The sequence below is a fragment of the Haemaphysalis longicornis genome, unplaced genomic scaffold, assembly GCF_048455015.1.
Source record: "Haemaphysalis longicornis isolate Haplotype H1 unplaced genomic scaffold, Haemaphysalis longicornis Haplotype H1 scaffold_9, whole genome shotgun sequence".
NCBI lineage: Eukaryota > Metazoa > Arthropoda > Arachnida > Ixodida > Ixodidae > Haemaphysalis > Haemaphysalis longicornis.
The window spans coordinates 116,842,499-116,869,456 of NW_027526460.1; the positions used below are offsets into that span (position 1 = coordinate 116,842,499).

The following is a 26,958-nucleotide window of genomic DNA, read 5'->3' on the forward strand; positions in this document are numbered from 1 at the left end:
CGTACCAGGCATCCCTACTCACGCATCCGTATGGCGAAACTGGGTCAACAAGACTGCAAGAACTTGTCTGTGCTACCCCAATTTCTTGATGCCCAGAAAAATACCAGAGGACACTGCATGAGCAAGAGCACTGACTGGTTGTCGATGAAGCGGTGCCGTGTCGTGCTTCACGGCCAGCCCTGCTGGAAATACAGAAGGAAACCGAAAGGGCAGAACCGATCGGCTTCTCACGGCTTGAAAGGACCAAGGACTGGAAAACTTCACGCGCACGTGGGCTCAATATCAAGTTTGCGAATTACAACCAGCAAAAGCATCGCCTCAACACCGACCGATTATGCCAGTCGTCTCCAACTGCGTGACCTGACATTTGTGCACTGTGTGAATTAGTGTGATTTGTCATTTTAGGCTGTTTTGTTTGAAAGTGTGTTGGGTCCCCAACAACTTTCTTAAGTGGGGAGCATTGTGATGAGATACAGGACAGAGTGGTGAAAGCTTTAGAGATCATTTAGCAGAGCGGAGACAATCACCCTCTGGGGGTATGTGCCGTCAAAGTGTCGCCTCAAAGTGAACCAGGAAAATAGCGGGGGCGATAACGTGACGTCGGAGGAAGAGAAAGAGGAGATCGTGGCTGGTGACGATGCAGGGGTATTCGTAGCAGCAATAATTCCTAGGGCTACCCGCAAGGTGCGGTAGCCGTCGTCTACCGAGGCCGTCGTTAAGGACGCCCGTAGACAGAGCCGGGCTGGAGTGCGAGGCATTCGTCGACCGCGCATTAAATCGCCGGCTTCGACTGGGCAGCCTTGGCGTCGTCGACCGTGCACTGTATCGCCGTCTTCGACTGTGTGACGTCGTGTTCCCTCTGTGCCGATCTACCGACAGCCGCCGAGTACCGAAACTGGCCAACGCCTCAGCCGCCAGTGTGCCCTACGAAGTGTGACGCTTAATCTGTAACGGCCAGACTGTGAACTGGTAATCTTTTGTTGCCGTCGCCCGAACTTTGTATCTTTAGGAGACAGTTTTGTATCCCGTTCTGTTCGTTCTTGCAATGTCGTACTTCTTAACTCCTCCGGATAAATGTTCGTGCCCGTAATCATAAAGATCTCAAGCACCTGTCTCGTTTGTGCGACGCGAATCCCGAGGTCTTAGCCACCAATACCATCACAACTGTCCAAAAGCAGCTTTCGTATATTTAATGTGTGGTTGGAGCAGTCGTTTTAGGCGAATATTTCATTTCCCTTGACTTTTTTGGCATTTTAGTACAGCTCATTTTTTGTTGTAGTCTTGAACGTCTTTTTGTACCCGGGTTTGCCTACTCTATGAATCCGCCCTACCGATTTGTATGTTACACCAAGCTTATATTTAAACGTCGCGTCAATTACTTTTTGTTTTAATTCCGCTTCAGTCTCTTTGGGGATTTCTTAAATACCAAAAACCACTAAATTCCAGCGCCTACTTCTATCATCGAGGTGAGTAAGTTTTTCTGTCTGAAAGCTAACTCATTTTTGCTATATTGAAGTAAGATTGTCAAGTTCGTATAGTTTGGATGATTTGTTCTTAAGTTCAGTGATATGTTTTTCAATACCACCGAACGCCAGCTTAATATCCACAAACATACCCTTAAGGCCACAGATTTAATTACGCAGTTCGTCTTGACCTTCTAAAACCTTAAGAAGTAATTGTTCGACAATAGGTCCGGGATTAGATTCAATGTCTCCGCACATTAACAACATGGCACAAAAGCATTCATGAGCAATCACAAAGTACTGGGGGGGGGGGCACTGTATGACTATAAGAAAGCGCGAATCGCACCTGAAGAAACTGAAACAAGGACCAACCTGCACAAGGCAGAAGAACGGCTTGGTTAGCGACCTGCCGCTGCCTGGCCCGCCATGCCCACTGATATTGAAGTTCAGGAGCGGTTCATACCTACTGACATCACCGCTTGCACAGTGATAGCTGAGGAAGGACGAAAAGGAATGTCGCTCGTTGTTGCATCATGCTCCAGCAAATATGTTGGCGCATATGCTGGTTGTTGAAACGTCGCCGAGGTCGAGTTTGAAAAGTGGCAGCACTGCATAGCCAAACCTGCGCAGAAGAGCCCCTGCCCAAGCAGAAGAACGGCTTGGTTAGCGACATGCCGCTACCATGCCCGCCGGGATGTATTGGAGGCGTGCAATTTCGGTGACGTTGAACATTAGGAAGGTGGTGGTGTATAAGATACGACTTGTAATGAACGCTTGCACCAAGTGAATGAGGTTAGCTTCAATGAGGCCATGGCTGCGGCTTGCTGTGCTTGAAATAAGCCTGCCAATCTTGTCGGCTGTGTTTTCGAGGGTGCGGATAGTTTCAGTGCTAGCTCCGTTTTCTTGAATTCGCAGTCCTATAATGTGTATGGAGAGCACGTGCGGAATGGGGTTGCCTTGTAGCGTGACTTGGATATCAGGGGCACAGGCATCACGATAATGACGCTTTCTCGAGTGGCAGAAGAAGATCTCAGACATTTGTGGTGAGCAGCTGCGTCCCCGTTCGTGGGCGTAAGGTTGCTGAACGCGATAATAAAGCCACCATCCCGGCTCCCACCTGTCCAAACGGTGATGCCATCGGCGTAGATGCTGTGGTGCAGGCCCGGGATGCGCTCTAAGAGGGGAGTGAGATGGAACATAGCCACGCTGAACAGAAAAGGGGAAATGACTGACCCACTGAGGTGTGCCTTTACTGCCAAATTGCAGGAGGTCCTATTGAAGGTCTTGCACCGAGAGGGATGCTGTGTGACCAATAACAATATTGGCAGTATATTCAGTATACCGGTAGGCGCGGGGGCCGACGCGAAGTTCTATAGGTCCGGTCAGTATACTTTGATGAGTGACATTATAAAATGTCTTGGTCAAATCGATGCCCATAATGACTTTAGTGTCGTGCCGGAAGATAAAGGGGATGTCCAAAATCCTGGGTAGACAGTTTAGGACGAAAGCCCAGGTTGGTGTGAGGGAACAGACCCTGATCATTCCTATAGGCTCCCAGACGGGCCAGGATTACGTGTTCAGGTAACTTGCCCAGACAAGAAGGGAAATGGGTCTAAGACGGTCTATAGCCAATTCCCTGACCGTTTTGGGGATAACCGAGATATTTGTTGTTTTCTAGTAGGCGGGAAGACGGCCCGACGTCCACACTGTTGTAATGTTGTCTAGGAGCGCGTGCTCTGCGGCTCCAGTGAGGTTCCAAAGAAGCTTGTTGGTGATGCCGTATGGACCCGGGACTGATCGAAAGTTGACACGAGTGAAAGCAGGGCTTACTTCGGCCACCGTGATGGGGTGATCTGAGGTATCGTTGGGGCCGCTGGTGTAATTCGGGGGAGGAATGGAGGCAGTGGACGGGATATAGACCTCCTGAACATGTTGAAGAAGCTCCTGCTCGGGTGCCGATGACTTGTAGAGGAGGGTGATCATCTCATTCTTGGTGTGCTCTTTTTTTCTCTGGATTTAACAAGCTGGAGAGAATATTCCAGTTCTGTGGAACATTCATGTAGGGCTGAATGCGGTCGAAAAGGGCATTCCAATTCTGGTTGGTGAAGTATGTTGCATGCTTGCCAATGTCCTGGTTGAGCCTAGCCAGGCGGCGACAGAGAGGGCAGTCGTGCTTATGCCACTGGAGTAGGCGCGAAATGGACTATTAGGCTTCCAATAAGTGGAGGAGACGAGAATCAACCACATCAACGTGTGCTTATTCAGGGATTGTTTTGGTAGCAGCATAACGTTGTTCGAGGAGTTTGGCAGTCTAGTTATCCAAACCCGCGGAGTGGTCAGGTAAGTTTGCCTCAAAGATGTCTGGACAATGTCCCACACAACCAGCTTGTGGGAACGGGTGATCGGCAGTGTGGGTTCCTCCTGAATGAGGGTATCAACAAACATAATGATCATTTTTCAAATCATGACCAGTCTTGCACCAGACTGAGTTGGCCATGCTATGTGTGATGGTCCGAACAGGAGCGGTGTTGAGCCAAGGGGTGGCGGGAACTGAGAAATGAAGGTCGTCGCGAAACAAAGAGAAGAGGATTTATTTGCGTGGCACCCAGGACGGGCGTTCGATTGTTGGTGTTCCTCTTCTAGCGGCACATACCACGTGGGGGATTGGCCAAGAAACGGGGTGGCATTTTGGGGCTAAAACGCCCACCTCATAGCCCTATATAATCAGCCATTAGGAATTGGGGAAACGTTTACCGAATTATATAATAGATCAAGAGAAGAACCAGTGAATGATGCCATATTTGGGAGGAAAGGCTAAAAAGTTTGACCGGGTTAGCAGGACATGCGTCTGGTCTCGGATATGTACGCGTGAATTGCCGCAATAATCCCTCCGTGACAAAACCCCAGGGATGTGGCCCCAAACGAAAGGAGCGCAGGCATCGACAGAGGAAGGTCAATGCGTTGAATTGGTGCCGCTAGATACCATTTCCGAATGAAAGAAAAACCGTGGCAGTACAGGAAAAAGCGTTCAATTGTTTCAATTTCGCCGCAAACAGCACAAAGACCGGAGGAGGTGAGACCAGCGCGATGCAAATAAATATTAAGCGGCGGTTTTCTGCATCTGACGCTGGTTAAAGTGTCCTCACACTGGTGGGACTCACAAAATCTCGCATTTTAAGTCTCAGCAAGATGGGCATAGTCATCCAAGCCTGTGATAGTACCTTCCTGTGCCATCCCTAGCCGTAGATATCTGCGGAACCTTGCTCGCGCCAAGAGAAATGGGGTAGGGATGAGGTCCACCGTAGGGCCATCTAAAGGTGAACCGGCGAAAGTGTCAGCCGTTTCATTGAGCCATAGGCCCGTGTGCCGTGGGACACAGATCAGCCTGATGTCCGGTAAATTTGGAGGCAGAAGGCGGCTGAAGGTACGGATAAGTAATGCATTTTTTGGAGATGTTAGCGCGGTACAAACCGACAGGGAGTGAGAAATAATAGCAACATTTAAATATTGTGGAGGTAATTTTTTTAAGGCCATAAGTATTGCAAAAAACTCAGCTTCGAATATCGGAGTAAAATCAGGTAAAGGATAAGAAAATGACCAATTAAGTTGTGGCCTGAAAATTCCCACGCCCGCCCTCTCCGCACTTTGCGGTGCATCCGTTTCCACTACCACATGTGAGCGCAAGTTCTCCAGATGGCGTTCGATGTTGTACTGCGCTAGGGGCCAGCCTCCTGCTGCGAGGAGCGAGCCCGGAGCGCAAGCTATGCGCTCAGAATCTCGTCGCATCTAGGCGTATTCTCCCATGCGATGATATTTTCCACACATTCCGGGCCGCGAGAAAATGGCCAGGCACCGAAATTCAGAGGACACAGTCTCTGCCTGGGTCCATCTGGTTACGTGATATGACAAGAGTGGATGAAGTTATTGGCGCTGTGGTCTCTTTTCTTCGGGTGTCTTGTTTTGATAGACAACGCCAAGTTCGTGAAATTGGCAATCACGTGGCTGAGCAGCCTTGAGCCGAATAAAGCTCGCAGAAGCTCCAACCACAGTAAGCTGATTTTCTTGAATGAGGCCCCGCGCAACTTGTAGATCAGCAGGCGACACTTTCTGGAATTCTCCGTGACGACGTACACCACCGCTCCCTACGCCTGCGGGTTTTCACTGCAAAAGACGTGTAACTCTAGCTTGTTAAAAAACTTATCCTGTCCGATTAGGCATCCAGGAACCGCGAAAGAGGCGACGCTAAGTGCGGCGCCAGCTGCCCAGGAAGCCTCAGCACCCATCTGCTTCTCCATGCCGGGGAGCGACTAAGCTTAGCGAGGCGGCTCCGAGGGGCTCACCAAAAGAAGGCGCTATCTCGAAGTACGATGGCTGAATCGGTCCACAGGTTGGTTCCAAAATGTGCAGAAACACGTTCACAACCCGAGTGAGTACAGAGGAAGTGTTATTGGCAAATAAAACGGCCCCTTAGTCGTCAAAAACTACGGAGCCATGGTGAGTGCGAGCTGCTGCGTTGTGCCCCCAAGCGCTGATTGTGAACGCTGTTCGCCGAGTTGAATCAGTAACACGTGCTCCCTAGCTTTCTAAATGGCTTATCCGTACAATAAATTCTCCTCAAATAAGTAGTTCGATAAACGCGGGTTCGTCAGATTCTTGGCTACATGGGTTGCGATTTAACAGAATCGTTTGTCTCGTCGCACAATACGTGCTCCTTTGAAAACTACTTAGACCAAACCGGGCTCGGTGGCTAAGTCAATTTTTCGAAGTAGATTTCAGGCTCCTGCGCAAGATAGTGTTTGCTTACGCTCGCTTTCGGTTCCGTGGTGCACCTCTGGCACTGAAAATTGAACAGGGCACATGACACAAGCGGTGACTTCCAACATGAATTGTACTGTGTGCATATCTGCTTCCCCCTCATCTTTTAAATGTTGGATGCTCAACTCGTGGTGTCTAGCCAACACCTGTTGATATTGATTACACCTCAGGCAAGTTGGCTGATGCTCGAAAAAGACGTGGACTACTGAGCACATGCACTCATGCAAAAAGAGTACACAGGACACAAGCTCGCAGTCCTTCGCATTGGAAATGTCCTCTGATTCATATCTCTGGGGGCATTTCTTCCGGTAATAGCGCGCAGGTAGCCGAGCCGAGCTTAGTAATGGCCTCGCATTTGTCGTCGTTTTAGGCACACAAATTGTAGGCACACCTATATAGAAACAGCGGAGGCCAATTCCCAGGTTTAGATCGGCGGTACTGGTCCCAAATTTTGACGGCTGCGCCTAGTTAATAAGCTGTCGTGAAAATTCACTTGCGGTCGTGGGTGTTCCAGTATCTCGCTCTGATTTCGTTCATCTGGAGAGAGAACATGCCTGTTTGCTGTAGCTCTCAAATGCTGCAAAAGGCCCCAGCCTGCTCCCGGTCACACAAGCTGAGTAAAAAATTCCGATTTGTATGTACCGAAGTATGGTGTAAGTTTACTGCTACAAAACGGTCTATATAGTGGATTCCCATTATTGGGTTACATTTTCATCTACCTCACGTGCGTAGCTTTAAATTTTTACGTTATTGTATGCGTAAACCTCTGGCAGCATTGGGTTCAGTGCTGAAAGAGCAGCTAGAATATAAGGTTGATGAGGTAGTACCAGCCACCACAAAAAGGCGGCACTGTTAAAACCCTTGTTGAAACAAGAAAAGAAACCGATTATTCTTCGTGTCAACATGGTATTAGGATGTTCCCTTCAATAACACTCACCAGTGCTGTGTAGATGGTGCCACATAATCCAATGCACACATTGCACCATAGTAGGGGGGCTTTAAACACTGTAAAGATATAATAAAATGGTGAGGGTAGTAATTTAACTGGATGACAGAACGGCAGCATTTCTCGCGGCAGACAGAAATTGCGCTAACATATTAGATAAAGGCTGGAAGGTACAACACCCACTTTTTATGTGACAGACATTTTGGGTTACTTTTACCCAACTGAAATGACTGCCCCTCTACGCCGGGTCATCCTCCTCTAACACCGCCAAAGTGTCATGGATTCTTGCCAACACCGACAAACAGTTGGTTAATAGGAAAAGTACCAGTAATTATCCCAACCATATACCACACCCCTGCCGCACGACAAACACCTAGGTCTGTTATCTGGGAATATCCTTCAAACTGTACAAATTTCCTTTTTGTTTTTGCTGGACTGTTGATTTCAGGACCCTACAACATAACATGTACCGCACAACAACACGACCGGGTGGTCTGGCTGTAGTACTCAGTTTCTATGTACTGCGAAAAGCTTTGCTGAACAAATAAGCTGCTTAATTGCCTTACCTGTTACAAGCGTAAGGGATGCTGCAAAAATGGATATGGCTCCAACGCTTTGCTGAAAAAAGCAAAGCAAATAACTTTAGATTTGAATAAAGAGATTAAATATGGTATCGTGTATCACACTCTGCGTTAATTGTTCCTGTCTCCTTTTTGAAACGAACTTACTTTGAGCTCAGCGGCTGTACTCTACAAGGTAACTATCATGACACTGCAGAAAACTCAAAAACCTCCAAGGGCCTTTTATTATGCAATAATACTTTCTCAATCTGAACCGGTAAGTAGTCATTCCTGCCCTGAACTCGCTTATTCTATGAATACGTACTTCGTCCGTACTTTTCTTGCAAGCCCGTAACAGCTAATTACCAAGTATTTTCGTTTCTTACGTTTGCGCTTATGCCATTTCGCGATCAATGATGAATGCATTGAACTCTTGAACCGTACTAAACATGGTTAGTCGGGATAGAAAGTTTTCTTTTTTTTTAATTCGGGATAGAAAGTTTTCAAAATGTAACTTTTAGCAGCCGGACGTTGCTTCTGTGCGAGGAGCTTAATTTCTCGTGAGTGCAGATTTAAATATTATTTTAATGAATATTGTGTTTGCTCGCCGCACAATTATTATGCGAAATAATGCAAACAGATAGTATGGTTGCATTTTTTCGCGCAGTGCACGTTAAGTAAGGACACATAATTACTTTTGTTTGCCTATATTGGTCTATAAGGGGTGAAGAAGAAGCGTTATTGCGCGTCTGGAGAAACGAGTTCTGAAAAATACGATTCCAGATGTTGTATAGTTGCCGAGCATAATATTAGCAGTAGAAATTGCCTTACGACAGCGCTGAAAGTGAAAGTGCATCGCGGTTGTAACCTGGAGCGACACGCATTGTTCTTTCTAATTTTGGTAGATGCCGAATACAAAAACTGCCTGCGCACCTCGCTTCCTCACAAACTAACATGCACAAAACTTGCGCCGTTCAATAGTCAGTAAGATGTGTTGTCTTTCAAGAGCGGTGTACCGCATATAAACAAAAGAATCACTACGTTGTTACTTAACAATATTATTATTTACAATCATAATTACGACTTTTCGAACGGCATGAAGTTTTTTTAAGTTTCTGAATGCTGCAGGGTTCTAAAAAACCAGCTCGAGGAGAACCGATATTAAAAACGTCCGCAAATGCATGCCGAATAGGAGACGAGAATTGTTTTACGGTTTTACTCACCGTTAGGAAAATGTAGATTGCACAAGCCGTCAGCGATATCGCAGTGTTGAAGCGGAGCTGAAGGTACTGTTAAAGGGACAGAAAACGGGAAAGTGTTACATAACATTTTTTGAAGTAAAGCTGGAAGACCAGCAGAAAACCAAAAATATAATAAGGGCAAGTTTATTAAAAATCAATTTGCTAAACTGTGCTAAACTTTATTCTAACGACATGGTACCTGCAGTAAACACAAACACTTGTTATGGTTGTAAGCGAGACTAAACTTTTAAACTTTAGTGTTCTCACTCATGGCGTCCTTAACGTGGAAACCCGAAGTGTACGAAAAAAAAAACTGGCCGCCCATCTGCTCTTCTCGTTGCAATTGTCGACAAAAAACAACAGACATTTGTCGACATTTGTCAACTAAATGCCTCCCTTCACTTGCCCGCCCACCTCTCATGCTGTTCCTCTTCCGTCGCGCTGCTTTCAAGGGACACACTCTAGAGATATGCTGAAGTAAATTCAAATTTAACGCGTTCTCTTGCTCCAGGCCGGGTGGCTCCATACCAGAGCTGTCGCACGGCGGGAACGCGCGTGAATCGAGGCACCCTACTTCAACTTTCATAGAACCAGATTGCCCTGCTGCACGTTCATTCCAAGCGGAACGTCGAACCTATCTAGTGGAATGTTTCGCAACTGTTATCGTTTGATCTCTTAAAATGCCGTCAGCAGCGATAGTGGCGCGGGCGATAGCAGGCGATAAACTGAATGCAGTAAATGTAGACATTCGTTTTCTATCGCAAAAAGCAAGAATCCGTGAATTTATTATACACGACCACTGCAAATATTACTCATGTATTAATTTTCTGCATTTTTTTGCGTAATGTCGTGTTCTTGTTCCACAATGTTGACAAGTATGAACATTGTCACCGGACGTCATTGTTTATATTTGGGTCTGGGTATATAAAACTGCCCCAGCCGTCATTTAACGTCAGCAGTCATTCAGGCATTACGGAACCCGGGATGTAAACGAGCATTATGAAAGAGTACTAGAGGACATCTACAATTGGTCCACAGCTACCATCATCCTCCATAAGGAGAGCAGTGAAATACCTACTAGGAAGGGTGTCAGACAAGGAGACACAATCTCTCCAATGTTATTCACAGCATGTTTACAAGTATTCAGAAAATTCGATTGGGAACAGGTGGGAGTATGGGTTAATGGAGAATAACTCAGTAACCTCAGATTTGCTGATGACGTTGCCTTGCTAAGTAACTCGGGGGACGAATTTCAAAGCATGCTTTCCTCACTGGACAAACAGAGTAGAACCATGGGCCTTGGAATTAATAAGCAAAAAACTAAAGCAATGATCAATAAGCTCGGGATAGCACAGCGGTTTGCGATAGGTGGCAAGGCAGTGGAAGGGTTAAGTGAATATATCTACTTAGGCCAAGTTGTGACCCCGGATCCCAGCCACGAGGCAGAGATAATTAGAAGGATAAGAAGGGGGTGGAGTACACACGGCAGACATTCTCAGATACTGACTGGTAGCCTACCATTGTCCCTGAAGAAGTAAGTGTATGACAGCTGCATCTTACCGGTACTCACGTACGGGGCAGAAACTTGGAGGCTCACTAAGAGGGTTCAACTTAAATTGAGGACGACACAGTGACCAAAGGAACAGAAGATGAGAGGTGTAACATTAAGGGACTAGAAGAGAGCGGAGTCGGTCAGGGAACAAACGCGGGTTAAGGACATATTAGTAGAAATTAAGAAGAAGATATGGACGTGGGCAGGGCATGTAATGCGAAGGCAAGATAAGCGTTGGTCATTAAAGGGCACTGACACAAAAATTTTGCATCTTGTCTTTTTTGTTGCGATAAGTAGCTAGTGACCTACTTATCACCTGTAGAAACCTCATTTCCTTCAGCGTGCGACGGTTGTTTAATTAGAGGCATTTTCAATGCGGCCAGTCGCAGTTTCGGTTTCAGCGGGTGCCGCGAAACGATGGATTTTGTGTGAACAAACCTGACCACGTGACCGCCGGATGGATATCACAGAGCAGAGCTGCCGTCCGCATCGCCGGCAGTTTCTGCGAATGCCCCAACGTACTGATCACGTGGGCCGCTAAATTAAAAAGCGACCGTGGACGTGACGCAGGCGCTGCGAGTGCAAATGCTACCGCGGCTGAAGAACGACGCGCGACGCTCGAGACAGACGCGCGCTGGGAGCAGCCGGCCGGTCTGCCTACAGGTCCGCCTACAGATGTGTTCGGCTTAGCACTGCGGCGGATATTCGGTTGCCGCTCTTGTAAGCGGTGCAGATGACAATTTTTAATGCAACCCGCCATCGCATCATTAACTCCTTCCTCATATAAGCTCCCATCCCTCCTGAAACGTTCCGTATATACAGAATTAAGGGAATGCGGAGTAGGTTCATAGCATAACACAAAGCCGCCAAAAAACAAGAAAGATTTTTGAGACGCACATGAAAATGAAACAGTGCATGCCTATTGAAAAACTTGACACCTGTTTTAAGTCCGTATGATCACTAGAACCGCGAAATCATTGACCGTAAGAAGTCCGTATATACGGAGTATACGGAAATCATGCGGATCGTGATTTTGCTTAATATTGAAGATAAAAACACGAAAACTGTGCCAAACGTTCATATTGTGCCAACTCATATAATTTCCGTGTTTGTAGAAATAATATCTGCATTCATTACGCTTGGGGGTGTAACACTTTGTATGAACTCCGTATTCTCATAATTCCGTATATACGGAACTTTTCAGTAGGGATATGGTTGGGACCTGGGTACAATTTCGCGCGGCGGTAACAAGCTATATCACTCGAGCTACCTGCTGCGGCCTTCGCCCCTTCGCGGCCGTGGCCGTCGCCTGCACCGCGACCGTGCGGCTCGCTCGTGGGCCTTTCGTGTCTCCGGCGCGTTTTCACGTCCAATGTAAATTAAAAGCAATAGAAACAGAGTGCTTGTAATCGCTGTGGACCTATGGTCGCGGCCAGCTACCCGATGAGCTGACGAAATTACGGCGCCTCTGCCGGCAACGATCGGGTCGTTCGTTCTCGAGAGCAGAAGCTCCGCCCTCCGGCCCTCCGATTGGAGCGGCGATCCGGGAGAGCCGGCGAAAAACTCCGGCAGCGCGAAAGCGGTAAACACAAAGTCGTGACGTGTATGGATGTTGCTTATTTACAAAACATCCTCGGGATGTCGATTGCGCGTGGTCCTCTGCTGATGCTCGATTGCGTTTCGCACATTTTAAAATTGATTTTAAATATGTTCTAGGCTGTATTCGCCGCTGATATTTTGCAGATGATCTATGTGTGTTCACACCAATCTATCTCCGAAGTTATCTCGCCTTCAGAATTTTGTGTCAGTGCCCCTTTAAGGGTAACAGAGTGGATCCCTCGAGAAGGCAAGCGTTGCAGGGGGCCCCAGAAAGATAGATGGGCAGATGAGATCAAGAAGCTTCCTTGGATAAATTGGTCGCAGTTAGCACGGGACCGGGGTAATTGAAGAATAATGGGAAAGGCCTTTGCCCTGCAGTGGGCGTAGATAGGCTGGTGATGATGAATATATAAAACTATTGCACAACTTCTTCATTTTTCCGGGTGGCACAATACAGTAACAGACAGACAGACAGACCAAAATTTCTGTGTTGGAATAGCCCAAGGGAGGCCATCGTCTTTGAAAAAAACGCTTCTGGTGGCCGGATTCGTGCCTGGGTCTTCCCGTTACGAAGCCGGCGTGTATCCGATGGCTTCATTTTGGCGTGATCGAATTGGTTTGGAAAAATCAGACGATAACCAACGAATCAGTCATTAGAAAGCGTCGCGTTTAACCATCGTCGCGGGTTGACGGAGAGTGCACGTTTCTTGGTTCACAGCACAAAATGTGCGGTACTAAGTTACAATGCACATCCAGTGCAGGGAATGCAGACCAATTAAGTCCAAAACTCTTCATTCAGACGAGACAGCTGCGATTGCGAACTACTTCATTTGTTTGAATTCATGACATAAAATAGGTCTAATAGCCGAAAATACCCACTGTACGGTCAGTTTATTCCCACACCGCGCCTTTCAGTTACCGTCTGCAACGGCATGTAGTTTCCGAACCCTTCATGAGTATTGATTTAAGAACAAGTTAAGAGAATATTTGTACTGGGAAAACCACGTAACGATATGAAGATAGAAAATTATACCGAATGTTATTCACAGTAAGAGGCTTATTAAAATAACTACCGAATGCAAGCTTTGCGAGCATTGTGGGCATTAACGGACAACGCAATAAAGTTAGGCTTTCGTAGAGAGCTCGTGAGACGATCAAAAGCAAGCTTCTATAGCTTCGTGGGCATTGATGAGCAACCCACGAAAGTCGAGCCTTCGTAGAGAGCTCGTGAGACAGCTCCGAAAGTAACCTTGGTTCACACCTTCGTATAACCGGTGCTGACCTCTCTGTTACAATTACAATATATTATCTACCTCGGCCTATCTCTGATAATAGACGGTACATCAGAGAAAGCCACCCCATCGTTTGCATGCGACGTCGGCCTTGTCTGTTTTACGCCGAGGTCGCAGAACGGGTGCATGCCGCAGCAAAACTAATTCTGAATATTTTCCAGCACGATGCCTTGAAGATGGAAATAAGGACCCCGATCTTTAGGTTTTGCGCCTTCCGTTTAGGGAAGCCATCAACACGACTTCAATTAAGGAGAACCGCAAGTTTGGACACGAAACCAGAAAGCACTATAGTGCCGGTAATCCTCAGCCGCGAATTGTAACTACCACACATCCCACGAAACAAGAAGCTATGGAACTCTTGCAAACAGGAACTACGTGGAATACTGTTCCGGCTACCTCCACACCTCGATTAAGACAGGAGCAAACTTGGTCAAGCCGCCGGGGGGAAGCACCTCAACGGAAGATGGCCCTTTATTTGCCTATCTCTTTCTAGTTATATTAGATGCAAAGCATATCTTGCTCTCGGCTCCGTCGTCCGTCGTCCATCCGCCGGCCCAGGAAGACACCGGCAACACTGCCGCTCCAGGAGCCCTTTAAGGGGAAGCGTGCTCGTCTCGTGCCGGCCCAGGAAGACACCGGCAACACTGTCGCTCCAGCATGTCATGGTCGGTGCTATGTGTCTCCCTTGTTGTGGTGCCGTCCACACCCCCACTGCGCATGCTCGGCTCATCTCGGGCAGGCCCAGGAAGACACCGGTAACACTGTCGCTCCAGGAGCCATTAAAGAGTAAGACACCACCGGGCGTTCAGCAAGCCGAGCATGCGCAGTGGGGGTGTGGACGGCGCAACAACGACAAGGGAGGGACATAGCCCCGTCGCATCTAATAAAATGACGCCATCTTCCCGTAGGGGAAACCTGAGTAGTATGCGAAACAGCCAAGGCCTAAACGCAATTTCCCATTTCGTAGTTCCTGTAAGTGAAACGTGTGGTAGTTACTATGGAAACCAAACTGTAAATATAACGGTAGCTACGCAACTCAACCTAACAGAAACGACGAACTGAAAACTAATGGGCACTTGAATCGACCCCATGGCTGCTTTGCATACTACTCAGGGTTCCCCTACGGGAAGATGGTGTGATTTTTTTTAGATTCTCCTTTCCCCCAATTAGGGAATCGCTGCAACGAAGAAGCGTCGGCTGCTGAAGATCCGTTGGAGAATGAAGCCTCTGAAAGTCTTCAAGCGACCGACTGAAAGTGATATCTGGATACAACGAAGTTGACAAAAATTCCAAATTTTTTGTCACATGCAGGTTCCGAGATTAGGCTGGAGTGAGCAAAGAAGAAACGAAACCAAAATGATAAACATCAGTGAAGGTGAACCCATTATTCAAGGATTTGTTTCAAATTAAAGCTGTGTGATTTGGCCCAGCTGCTTTCCCACGACCTTACTCACTACACGGCAGTACAAAGAAGCAAGGTAACTCACCCACGTGTTCTCAAACGGAACTTAAGTATCCCTTTTGCCTTTTGACACTATTCGGTACCTTAACGCGTTTCAAGGATCAAACGTATGCTCGAAGGACACGTTTTTTTTTAATTTGATGAACGTGGGCTATCAAAATCGGTGAGAGGGTGATAGATAGGATACTGCACCGGGTGGCGACGTTCTGCTTTCTCGCCGCCGGCGACGGCGACGGACCGACGCCAGAGATAGCAGTGGAGACGCGCGACTGCACGCCGATAGGCAGGCCTTAGCACCTAACCGACACCGCATTCACTCGTGGGAACGCACAGTAGATGGCGGTGCGGGCGAAATTAGCTATATTAGTGTATTTCTACAGCCTATTTTTCAGAAAAAGTACAAAAAACAATGGCCCATAAGAGTGGAAAATTTGTTACATCAAGGTTAACAGTTGCAACACCTTCGTTACATAGAGGTTGCGAAAGCATGGGCTTCAGTGAGGCTTGTAATGGGAATTGAAAAGCTTCGTTAAAGACAGTAGTTCGTTATATAGAGGTTCGTTACATCCAGGTTTAGCTCTACTCGAATGCAGCAGGAAATATTATGCATTTCTCTTTGCCTCCTCCGCGTTTCTCACCTGCTCATGAGTATCAACTTCCTCCTCGCATGTCTTAGGATGTCCCCCAAAAAGGAATAAGCATGACCAGCCCAAGATTGAGGCTGTTACGATCATTTGCATGAGCAAGCGAATATGAAGAATAAAGGGCTTTCTTAGCAGGCCCACGGCCGCCTGCTCAGCTTCTTAAAAAAATTGCTCGCGCTGCTACCACACCGCTGGGCAAAGAAAGCGCTGGGTCTTATTTTTGGTATTGGCCTCCTGCGCTGGAGTGTTGTGGACATGCAGCGCCCCTTGTGACCGACGCGTCTGGGTAGTACAAAAGCAGACGACCCTCGCTGCCCTCCATGCGTTTTCAAGTAGTAGGCTGAGTGAAACTTGGTTGTACTTAGTTTAATCACTTTGTGGCGCGTTTAAATGACTGCATACTGTATGAATTAGCCCTTAAAGTAGTTTTAGAGGCTAATCAAAATAATATCCGCTCAAACAAGCCGATTTATCGGCTTTTTTTTCAGCGAGCTGTCGCGGTCGCCGCGGCGTGGGGACAGTATCGCCAGGTCGGGTGGTCTAACTTCCTGACGACGATTACCATTCTTTCTTGTTGCGTGCGGCCGACAAAGGAAAGTTCGCGAGTAGCATAAACACGGAACGCTGCTCATCCTATAGCCTAAGGTAACTGCAAAGGTTGCTTCAACGGGAGAATGCAAGCGAAAACAAGAATTGCGCAGCCAACTCAGCTGACACTGCTGGCCTGGCAGCGCCATGAACACGAGTGGAAATTTTGTTTGTATTTTCGCAAACTAAATTATCCTTGCGTAACGTTTTACGCCGCACGATTTACGAACGGCAGGGTAGGTGTATACTAGCGAGTAGGTGAGGCATTAAACTGCGTCAAATAAACAAATTAGGCCCTATTAAAGGACGCAAAACAATCCCCAAATCACACGCCCGCTCCCTGCAGAAATGTGTACTTCTATATTTGCATAGCATAACATAACACAGCCGCACACACGGCGCGCGGCACCGAATATTTACATGCGATCATCACTGACTCTGTTGGTTGTCTACGTCGCTAACAATCTGAACGCCGACACGCCAGTTTTGTTCTCAAATAGCGTTAGACAGCGAGACCAGAACAAAAAATTGGTCGCTTCCAGTTGAATTGTCCCCTATCTTCACACTTCACCAGATTATTACCAAATATTATTGGCGATTCGCTGAGTTTTTTCGCTTTGCATTCAAAGCCACCGTCCCCCTCCCACCCGATTTGCCGTCCAGCCCTCCGCCGTGTCGGCTGCATGCAACTCGGTCCTACACTTCAAAACGTTGCTGAACCTCATTCTAGCCTATTAAGTGCGAACTGGGAATATATGATGCAAGAGCCTAACTAAGTAAAGTGAGCGCAAACAAGGAAAGCGAGCGCGGCCTCTTGGTTCGCCCGACCACTTTGTTTTACGGTCACTAATTTCGGAATCGCAAAACAGAGTTCACGCTTCTTGCGCTCGCTGAATTTTGTCACTGAGACACGCAACAAAACGGCAAGGTATAACGCTGCGCCATGTATCCGTAACGGCGACGCAAACGAGCACTATTTAATGAAAGCGCACGCATAGTGCGCAGGTACGCAAAAGAGCGGCACACCGGAGCAGGCGAGCCAGCGGTCCGCCGCACTCGCTGGCTTTTAAAGCGCCATCATCGCCGATTGCGTCACTCTTCTTTTTTGATCGGCTGTTGTTGAAATGTCCTTGTCACGTAGTGTAGTAAGTAGTTTTGAACTAGAAGTTTCACTTCAAATTTCCCTTCATACGACCATCGATCGGTGAACCTGCCGGTGGCAGAGCGCCGTCACCTTCCCGGCACTTTCTTCGGCGCTGTAAATGCATTTAGCGCTGCAAAGGTTTTTCCCCTAATGCCAAGTTTATCGCCAGAAGAGATCGAACTCGTCGGGAAAGGGCTGGTGACCATGTCGCAAAACAATCAGGAGGATAGAGCTGATTTTGCTTCTGTCAACACGGGTTCCTATGGGACCCGCGCAGCTTTGTACTACCCGGAAGTATTGCCCGGAAGCCGCATGCGCAGCGCCCCCTGGGCAGCGCAGGAGGCCTATCGCTTTCATGACCTTGAATTGCGCTTTTATTGAAACACAAGTTCGTTTTTGTGCGCGAGCCTGGAAGTGTTGAAAACAAAAAGCAGCACAAGCATCTCCTTTACATTACCTCGAATATTGATGTGACGCCGAGCTTGTATATTACAGGAACGACCACGTGCGTTGCCAGTGGCAGGTATAACAGGGGCGTGAGGCTGGACCAGGCCAGGTGCATTCCATAGGCGTAGAAGTGGGCCGGAAATGCGACGAGTCCCGTCGATGACAGCAATGATGCCGCAGACGAAGCGGCCAGCGGTAGCACCTTCAGTGCTCTGCCGCCCAGGAACACTTCCGCTTTTGTCGACACTGTTCCGGTGCGAACAGGAGCTCTCCGGAACGAAAAGTACAGTCCCAGAGAAAGATTTACGATAACCACGACACCAAAGAGCACGTACTCTAGAACAGCCACCATTTCGAATGGCAGAGTGTTGATGCTTCGGATCTTCACGTTGTTTAGTTGCTTAGTGCGAAAGCGTTTTCCTGAAAATAAAGGGAGAATAATTGATGTGTAGCACCCTGCAAATACGTAGGACCAAAATGCCGAACCCCCTCTTTTTTGTTCAACCCGTTTTAACGCTCGTGACCTGACTTCTTGATGGACTAAACAGAAAAGAAGATTCTGGAAACTGATTGATTTGATTACGAAGTTTATTGCGCTGACGCTACACAGGGGAATGAGGCGCGCCGTAGCGGAGGGCTCCGGAATAATTCTAACCACCTGGTGATCTTCAAGCGCCCCGAAATCTCCAACACACAGGCATTTTGGGCTTCGTATTTATCAGAAAAGCAGCCACTGTGGCCGGGAGGGAATCAAGCCCACGTCCTAAGGCGCACGTCTTAGCCACTTACCCATCGTAGCGGGAAAGAGAATGGCAGTAGCATTCGTAGTGAGAACCACACTAGAGTCAAATCTCGTTGCTCCAAACCCCACAATAACTGATTTCTGAAATTTACGAATCTTTTAAGAATCCTCAGCAGATTTTCTATATTTTCAATGTAAAAATATTTCCGAACTACGAATTTAAATATAGCGTATATTTCAGGGTAGCGCAAGTAAGTTATTTTCCCCAAAATAATCGAGGAACATCGCGATTACGAATTCGGGTAGAAGTAACAGCATCGCAACTCTCGCGTGAAGAAGAAACGGCTGTTTCTCTGTATATTCCCTGAGTGCAGGAGCTATCATCATGACCATGTCGAGCGCCAACAGCTAGCGCCACTACAAAGCTGTTGTTTAATGTGCTTAGCAGGCCTGCTGAGCAGGCCTAGCCGCGTTTGCCTCTTTTCTCTATCGTTGTGTTGGGTGATCGTGGCCGGTCGTTCGCTCTTCACGCTAATCACATGGACCCACAAATTGCTTTGTTGTGGATGATTTCACTGCGACGTTCGTGAGAGATCTAAAGATGAATGCTGCTAGCGACATACAAAAGAAGAATCGAGAGCAGTCATCATCTTTAGTGACGATGACGACGCGAAGGGAGACGACTTTGGTTCACCGAAGACAGGTGAAGATCAGATCGTGTCGAACACTGATGTTTTAGTGCACACGAACAAAGTCCGCACTTTCATTGGTCGGTGAAATAACGCACCAGATAAGGTATTGTGCAAGGTGGTTTATGTAGAGGCGTTCCTAATCGGTCGTGCGTACTGCACTCCCGAGAAGAAAATTGACTTCTTCAACTTTTTTCGGCTTCAATTTCGGCAGTCTTCAATTTTGGTTTGAAGACCAAAAACCTGCCAACTTTACCGATTTACCACCGTATTTCATGAGATGGGTCCCAACTTTCCTCAGCCACCAACAATGCGGCCGTATTTAAAACCTGCCACCAGCACTAGCAGTTCGGAAACGCTGTATGAATGTCTCAATCTTGTAATTACATTTCTGTGCTAAAGGTACTTTCCGCAGAAGCCCACTCACAGGGTGGCTAAACCAGCACAAATTGCGGACATAAACAAGGCACAGAAAAACCTCCAAGACTTTGCCAAAATACACATCCATACAAAAGAATATGTCAACACTGTACTACAACCGTGAAATGTACACTAGCCGGAAAAAAAATCGTTTGTCCGAACACATTGTACACAGAAGACTAATACACTCAATTACAACCAATATATTCTTCAATTTTTTTAATGCGCTAAATAGGAAGGCGGCAACTCCTTCAACAGAACTTCTAGCCGCCGTGATTTGTGACACCGCGTGCACTAGAAAGATATATTGATATTCTTTCGAAAATATCGAAATAAGAGCACCAGCAAATGCACGCCAGACGCCCGGAAAGTGCACCACTGAAAGCACGATGATCTGCAATTTCGATCCTAAATTGTTGAAGCTAGCCTGTGTCTAAAGATTACCTGGAAGCAAAGTCGTTATTCCAGAAATCATGGTTAATATCGAGAAAAGGACGCGCATTTTAAGTGCGAATGCACTTTATAAGCGACCCCAAACCTTCCACCGCCGCCGGCGGCGGCGGCGGCGTCCGCAGTCCTCCTCTATATATAAAAAAAAAACAGCATCCGGCGCCAGGTTTCGATCCGAGGACTTTGCGGCCGCAGCGCGACGCTCTACCGACTAAGCCACGGACGCGATTTTTTTTTTTCCAAACACAATTTTTTATTTACAAGGATATACATATATACATAATGCACTGGCACGCTCGATGCGGTGACCAATGCTGGTACGCGTACATACTGTCGCCACAGGGACTCCAATCACCTTTAGGCGTGCCTTCACTTGAGCCGCAGAGTAAGCAACGTAGTGGGACTGCGGTGGCAACAACGAACAAACAAGCAGAAAAATATGACATCCTGAGACAGTGTAATATCAGAGTACATGAACTGGGAATCGTGTGAAGGTAACATGTTCACATATGAGTGTAAACTCTGGGCAAGGATGTACAAAGCCTGTTCAGAGGGGAAAAGCGTCTCTACAAAGTACTAGTGAGGCAAGATCACAGCCGTTGCCAGCGCTGCATCTCTTTTTCTTTAAAGCGCTGCAGTGCTTGGCATCCTTTTTGCAGTGAGTCGCGGAGCTCCGTGTCAGAATCTGATGCCCCCAACACGCTCACTGTCCATTCAGCCTTTGCCGTGAAGTGCCTCCAGGTAGGCCTGGGGTTCCTGGCGCACTCCACTGCATCCACTCGAGCCCTCCACAGCGAGTGGAGCCCCAGGACAAGCACGCAGTCCCGAAGCGCCTTGTTCTCTGTGGGCGCACTCAGGTGCCGGAGGCCTGACCACGACAGGTCCCATCGCTCGGTGTACGCGGTCTGCAGCTCGTCCCAGAAGACGGCCGCGGCGTTACAATCTGTGAGGACGTGTTCTGCCGTCTCGCGTTTTCCACAGAGGAGACAACCCGCGCCGCCATGGAGAAAGAAACCCTTATCCTCCAGACGTGCCTTTGCGGGCAGCACCCCCATGTGGAGGCGGAAGAAAAAGTCCTTTGAGGCGGTGGGCACAGGGAGTCGTCTTACTCGCTTCAAGACATCGTTAGGTATTGGGGGTTGTCGGTAGAGAGGGGGCGGCAGGACCTTCTCCACGAGGTCCCAGTATAGTTTTCTGGGTTTTGTTTTGAGCAGATAATCCCAAGAGAAATGCTGCTCGAGCAGGGCTAAGGCTAGCGCGATTTCTTTGTAGAACCTCGTTCCGCGCGTGTCAAAGCAGAGTGATGCTGTCGTGGCAAGCCACGGGGCCAAGTGTCTGGTGCCCAGGCACTGCGTGGCTGCCACTAGGAACGGATCGCGTAGACCCAGAAAGTACAAGAATCGCTGGATAGTGAGTTTGAGCTCCGCGTTGACGAGCCCAAATCCACCCTTTTCTAGGCTCCAGAAGAGGTTTGAGCGGCGCATGGGCTCGAATGTGGACCGCCAGAGAAACACCGCCCAGTACCGGTGCAGCCTATTCAGGGTGTCTGCGTCGATGGAAGTTATGCGGGCCCCGTACAGCACTGCGGGGTATGCAATCGCATTGCACACATGAGCCCTCGTGAACAGAGCAATGTTTCTATTTCTCCATGGTTGCAGCTTTCTTTCCGCAGCTGACAGCTTGGGTTTCCACCGATTTTTGACTGCGACGCTTTGGTTGAGGTTGACGCCCAAGTAATTGGACATCTGCTCTTCCAAGGCCATTCCAAATAGGTAACTTGGTTTGGAGGCCCAATCACCCAACCAGGCTCCCCTCGACTTAAGTAAATTTACCTCTGCTCCCGAAAAGCGGCAAAACTGGTTTGCTAGTTTAATTACCTCGCCCACTTGTGATCCACGAGTGCAGATGAAGGCCACGTCGTCCGCATAGGCGAGAACACGGAGCTCCTCGTCTCCCATCTTCAGGCCATTGATGACCTCGGATGCAAGGGCCATACGGCAAAGTGGCTCAAGATAGAGGGTGAATAGGATGGGTGACATGGGGCAGCCCTGGCGCACCGACCTGTGGATGTCTATGGGCGTTCCCACAGACCTATTTGTTACTACGCAGGTAGATATGTCCTCGTAGCAAGTTTTGATCCAATCGATCATTGTGTCACCGATTCCGCAGTGTTGGAGGAGATCCAGTAGAAAATTGTGGTCCACCTGATCGAACGGTTTCCTCAGGTCCAGTTGAACGATGGCCAAAGGTAGCAGACCTGATTCAGCCGCCTCGATGGCTACCCTCATGCGATGTAGGTTGGAATTGATGGACCGCCCCTTGAAACCGCATGTCTGGTGAGGACCAACTACAGCGCTTAGTGCACTCTCCAGCCGTCTGGCGAGAACTCGGGCCAGGATCTTGTAGTCCGTTGAGAGAAGGCTGATCGGACGGTAATCGGCGACGTCGGGGGTAGAATCGGTGGGTACTTTTTTGGGGATTAAGGCCAGGTGGCTTGTCCGCATGGAGGATGGCAGGCGCTTCTGTTTTCTTATTTCTTCGAAGACCATGGCTAAGATGGGGCTCAGTTCCTTTCTAAAGGCTATATAGAACTCTGAGATGATACCATCCGGTCCAGGAGATTTGTTCCGCGGTAGGCTCTTGATGGTACGCTCTATTTCCGCTTCTGTTATGGGGGTGTTGATCAAATCTTTGGTTTCTTCAGGTATTTTGGGAATTTGATTTAGCACTTCAGCTGGGATTGCATCTAGGACTGACCGTTGAGAGAATAGTTCTGCATAATATTCCGCGAAAGCTCTTGCGACTTCCTCATTGCTTCTTGCCACACCTGCGGGATGTTTGACCTCCGTGATGTTTTTCTGTGCCGAGTTCTCCCTTTCGAAGGCTGCAAAAAGCTTCGATGGCCTTGCCTCGAACTCTACCTTTTGCTCCCTGCTCCGCACCAGGGCTCCCCAAAAACTCTTCTCAAGCTCTCCCCGGAGCTCTTCTTTAATTAACCGGATATCGTCTTTAAACTCCCCTGGTCTTTCTTCATCAGCCTCAATGAGCGCGCAGAGAGTCTCCGTGAGGCGGCCCTTTTTTTCTTTTTTTCGTGCGGCCTCCTCGCGCCCTATGGTGACTGCAAAACTCTTTATGCGTGATTTGAAAGTTTCCCACTTTTCCACACTAATGGTTCCCGACCGAAGTGCTTCAATTTCTTTTTGAGTGTTTTCGACAAATGTCTCGTTTTTAAGTACTGTGGAGTTCATTAGCCATCGGGTACTTGAGTTCTGCTTAGCCGTGTATGTGTTAAGGGCCACGGTGCACGTTACGAGGCCGTGGTCAGAGAACGAGATGGGAGTGACGGTGTAGTCGGACACTCGTGTAACCCCTTCGCCCGACACGTAGATCCGGTCTAGACGCGCGTGGGACGAGCCCTGCCAGCGCGTGTAGCGTTTGGTTGGCCAGCTGCGTCCCAAGGCTACGTCGGACAGGTCGCTGTCCCGTAGGACTGCGCTCAAAACACGGGATGATGCGTCGACGCCACCACCTTTCCCTGTTCTGTCGTTAGCCCTCAACACACAGTTGAAGTCACCCCCAAGGAAAACTGCCCCAGACACACACAAGTAAGGCCGCAGGGCGTTAAAAAGGTCCGAGCGAGCTGCTGTTTCATTGGGGGCGTAGACACACGCGAATCGCACCAGCTCGCTCCCCACGAGGACATCAACGAGGCAAAAACGGCCGTTTTCTGCGAGCTCGCAGTCAACAATTTTGAGGGAAGGGTTTTTCCGTATTAAAATGGCTGAACCGCCTGCGCGGGCTGAAGTTAAGGTGTGGAAGCACCAGAATTTGTGGCCGAATAGGCGGACAAAATTTTGGCTGTCTTCGATTGATGATAACTTGGTTTCTTGCAAAAGGGCAACATCGATATTCTCGTTGTTTAAAAGGTCGAGCAGCCAGTTCTTACGCTTGGAAGAAATTAGGCTAACTACGTTAATAGTAGCTATTTTAACCGCGTTGAGGGGGGCTGTCGTCGTGGGGTGAGGGCTTACCGATTATCCGCTCAGCCGCAACCGCTGCCATTGTCGCGCGGTGTGGTGTCCGCACAGCCGGTGGGGGAGGCGGTCCTGCCGTCTTGCGCTGGGGCTGTTTTCTGTTCCCCCCTGAGCTGTTCAGGAATTCTCGGTGGTGCGTCTTTTGTGGTGGGCCTCTTCCCCTCCTGACCGTCTGGTGTGGTGGCGGCTTGCTTGGCTCGTGCCTGACGTCGTGTTTCGACTCTTCTCTCTTGAGGTGCTCCCTGGCTGGCTACTGAGGTGGAGGGGCACGGGTCGCTGATGGGCGCCGGCGCCGCGTCCTTTGCTTCTCGGCTGGTTTCCTGCTCGTTTTCCCCCTCCGCTGCCTGTTCTTGCTCGGTTCCGGCGGCGTTTTGAAGAAGGGGGCGGGGGGTTGCGGCTGCGTCATTCTCCAGTGGCAAGTCAGGGACACCTCCCTCCTTCCCCGCAGCTGTATCCAAAGTCTCGCCAGGGGGGCAGACGTTGTCGGCGCCTTCATTCCTTTCATTTTCCTTGGCGGGTTGAACGCCCTTTGTCTGGGAGGAAGGCTGTGGGTTCATTGTTTCTTGCATTTCTTCGATGTCCATAAACTCATCGAGAGGTTGTTCCGCGCGCTTGCCTCTGGCCTTGGCGGCGTAGCTTTGCACACACGCAGCGCTGTCGTGTCCAGACGTGCGACAGACGCGACACCAGGGCGTTGTACACTGCCGGCGCATGTGGCCGAGCATTTGGCAGCGCAAGCACATGGCAGGCCGGCCGGGTACTTCTATTAGGACCAGGTTTCCGTAGATGGTGACCTGGTGGGGTATCGCATCAAGGGAGTTCGCGTCCCTCGGCACGATCTGCACCACCCTCGTGGTGCTTCCCATGTGGTCCATGTTTGGGCGTCGCCACTTCTCGAACGAAACACTTTTGACGACACCGAAGCGTTCCAGTTGGTGCACCAGAAGTTTGTTTGGCACGGTTGTGGGTACCCAGTGGAGCTTCACTGTCTTTTCCTGATTGTTCCGGTCAATGACCAGGCACCTTTTTCCTTTCGCCTCGATTTCCCCCTTCGAGGCCAGTTCTTTCATTTCTTCGGGCGACTGGAACGTAACCATCCATACATGGTTAAACTGAAAAGGTCCTAGGCCGGTGATCTTCTTCAAGTCAGTCACAGCGCTGAGAGCCGCTGCAACATCGTCGATCTTGTACAGCCGTGCCGACGGGTCGCCATGCAAAAACACCGAGTTTTCACTTAGCTTACCCGTCGGCAGGGTGGGAAGCAGGGTACGGTAGCCCGTCCGAGCGGCGGGGACTTCGGGTGGCGCAGAGGACCGGTTCGGCGCGCTCGCGCCTTCCGCTCTCGAGGAGCCGTCTTTGTGCATGACTGCACCCTCTGAGAGCTGGGGAGAGACTGCCGCAGCCACGGACGTGACGCTGATATCAGTGTTAGTAACGCGCCTTATATCTTTAACGCATTCAAACTACGTCGTCAGCGGCGTGCGTTGGCGACTCAGCGGCGTTATAGCGGCTTGATAACTGCGTGGTGTACACGTGATACTACAAACCCGATGGAAGAGATGGAAGAGAAGGCGGCGAGGCGGTGGGCTGCGGGGGCCGAGCGCAAGCGCCGCAAGCGGGCCGAGAACCGTGCATTCGCACTTTCACATTCTCCCCCTCGGGGAAATGCGGGGGAATTTTTTAAAATATATGAATAGACCATCTAGTTTTTATTTTCATTTACAATGACATTGTAACACTTTGTGTTGATTAAGGACGCAGTCCAAGCGTATATTGTGTACACCTTCCCTTATTCGAACTAGCAGTGGCCTTTAGAGAAAGGAAATACCCGATGAACGCCTGACTAACTTATTTAATAGCTTCGAGGTTTACTGACGGTCGCAGCTCAGATTTGCCAAGCTTCAGTCGAAAGTCATTTGAAAATAACACTATTAATTGCACCTCAAAACTGCTGCAGTTCATGACGCAACACAGCTAGCCTGCATGAAAACTGCAGCGCCCTATACGCAGCGCCGCAATGTCGAACAATTATTTGCTACCACGCAAGCACTGAGAGTGAAATACGAGAACTTGGGGCAGCGCCGGCCACAGTGGCGTGCACAACAAATAAAAGTTAGTAAAAATGCTGTGAAACCAACCTGTGACAATAGAAGAACGCCAACAGCTTCGTGTGTGCCGCCTTCCGCCGTGGCACTGAAACCGGTGCTAAACACCCGCTTTTGTGCTACGTATCAATGCTGGCAGCGGTAGCAGCGCCCTTTGGGTCGATCCGTCGGAGTGGCGCTTATCTAAACATTTCATTCCTCTGAGTATAGATATGAAGTCTGGCATGTCTCAGAGCGACGCAGCTATGTTCACTGGTCACAGCTTTCAATTTTATCTGTCCGCATACACGCGTCGACACCAAAGGACGGCTCATTTTCATACTTCCGCGTCGGTCTTGCGCCGCATCGTTAACTAACGGAAACGCCCCTTCCGCCTTTGTTATCACTGCCGGTAGCAGCAGAGCCCATTCACCTTATTCTTGAAGATGGAGCGAACATCTGATTTGAGTCGGCGGTGGAAGCGATGAAATTCGTTTCAGTTAAAGGAGCTCTATTGGTCGAATAGGGATGATGGCTGTGACTGCAGGAAATACTTCATTTTATCTGATCAGCAGCTACTTGGATTAAACTCTGCTGAAAAATTACAAGCAAGAAAAATCAATTACCATTAACTGCTCCTCCAGAATTGTGATTGATGTTCAATGTAAATTCGGAGGGGTAAAATTCCTCAATAAAGGCTAGCGATTTCGCTTAATCGCCCTCTTCATTGCTTATATACTAACAACAAACCTGTTTATTTTAAGGTGAGAGTGACAAGGCGTTAAG

The 26,958-nt window shown here is 48.8% G+C and overlaps 1 protein-coding gene across 2 annotated transcripts in view; it reads right to left on the bottom strand.

Annotated features, from left to right (window-relative positions):
- The window catches only part of LOC144151708 (sodium-coupled monocarboxylate transporter 2-like), a 52,168-nt gene extending 25,736 nt beyond the window's left edge, over nt 1-26,432 (bottom strand). For both annotated transcript variants that reach the window (XM_077682829.1, XM_077682830.1), the window contains exons 1-5: nt 26,227-26,432; nt 17,764-18,173; nt 9,008-9,073; nt 7,791-7,842; nt 7,216-7,283 (exon numbers count right to left, since the gene is read on the bottom strand). In XM_077682829.1, coding sequence (XP_077538955.1) covers nt 7,216-7,283; nt 7,791-7,842; nt 9,008-9,073; nt 17,764-18,105 — 528 coding nt within the window. In that variant the 5' untranslated portion in view covers nt 18,106-18,173; nt 26,227-26,432. The remainder of the gene's footprint in view (nt 1-7,215; nt 7,284-7,790; nt 7,843-9,007; nt 9,074-17,763; nt 18,174-26,226) is intronic.
- Nucleotides 26,433-26,958: the final 526 nt, after the last annotated feature.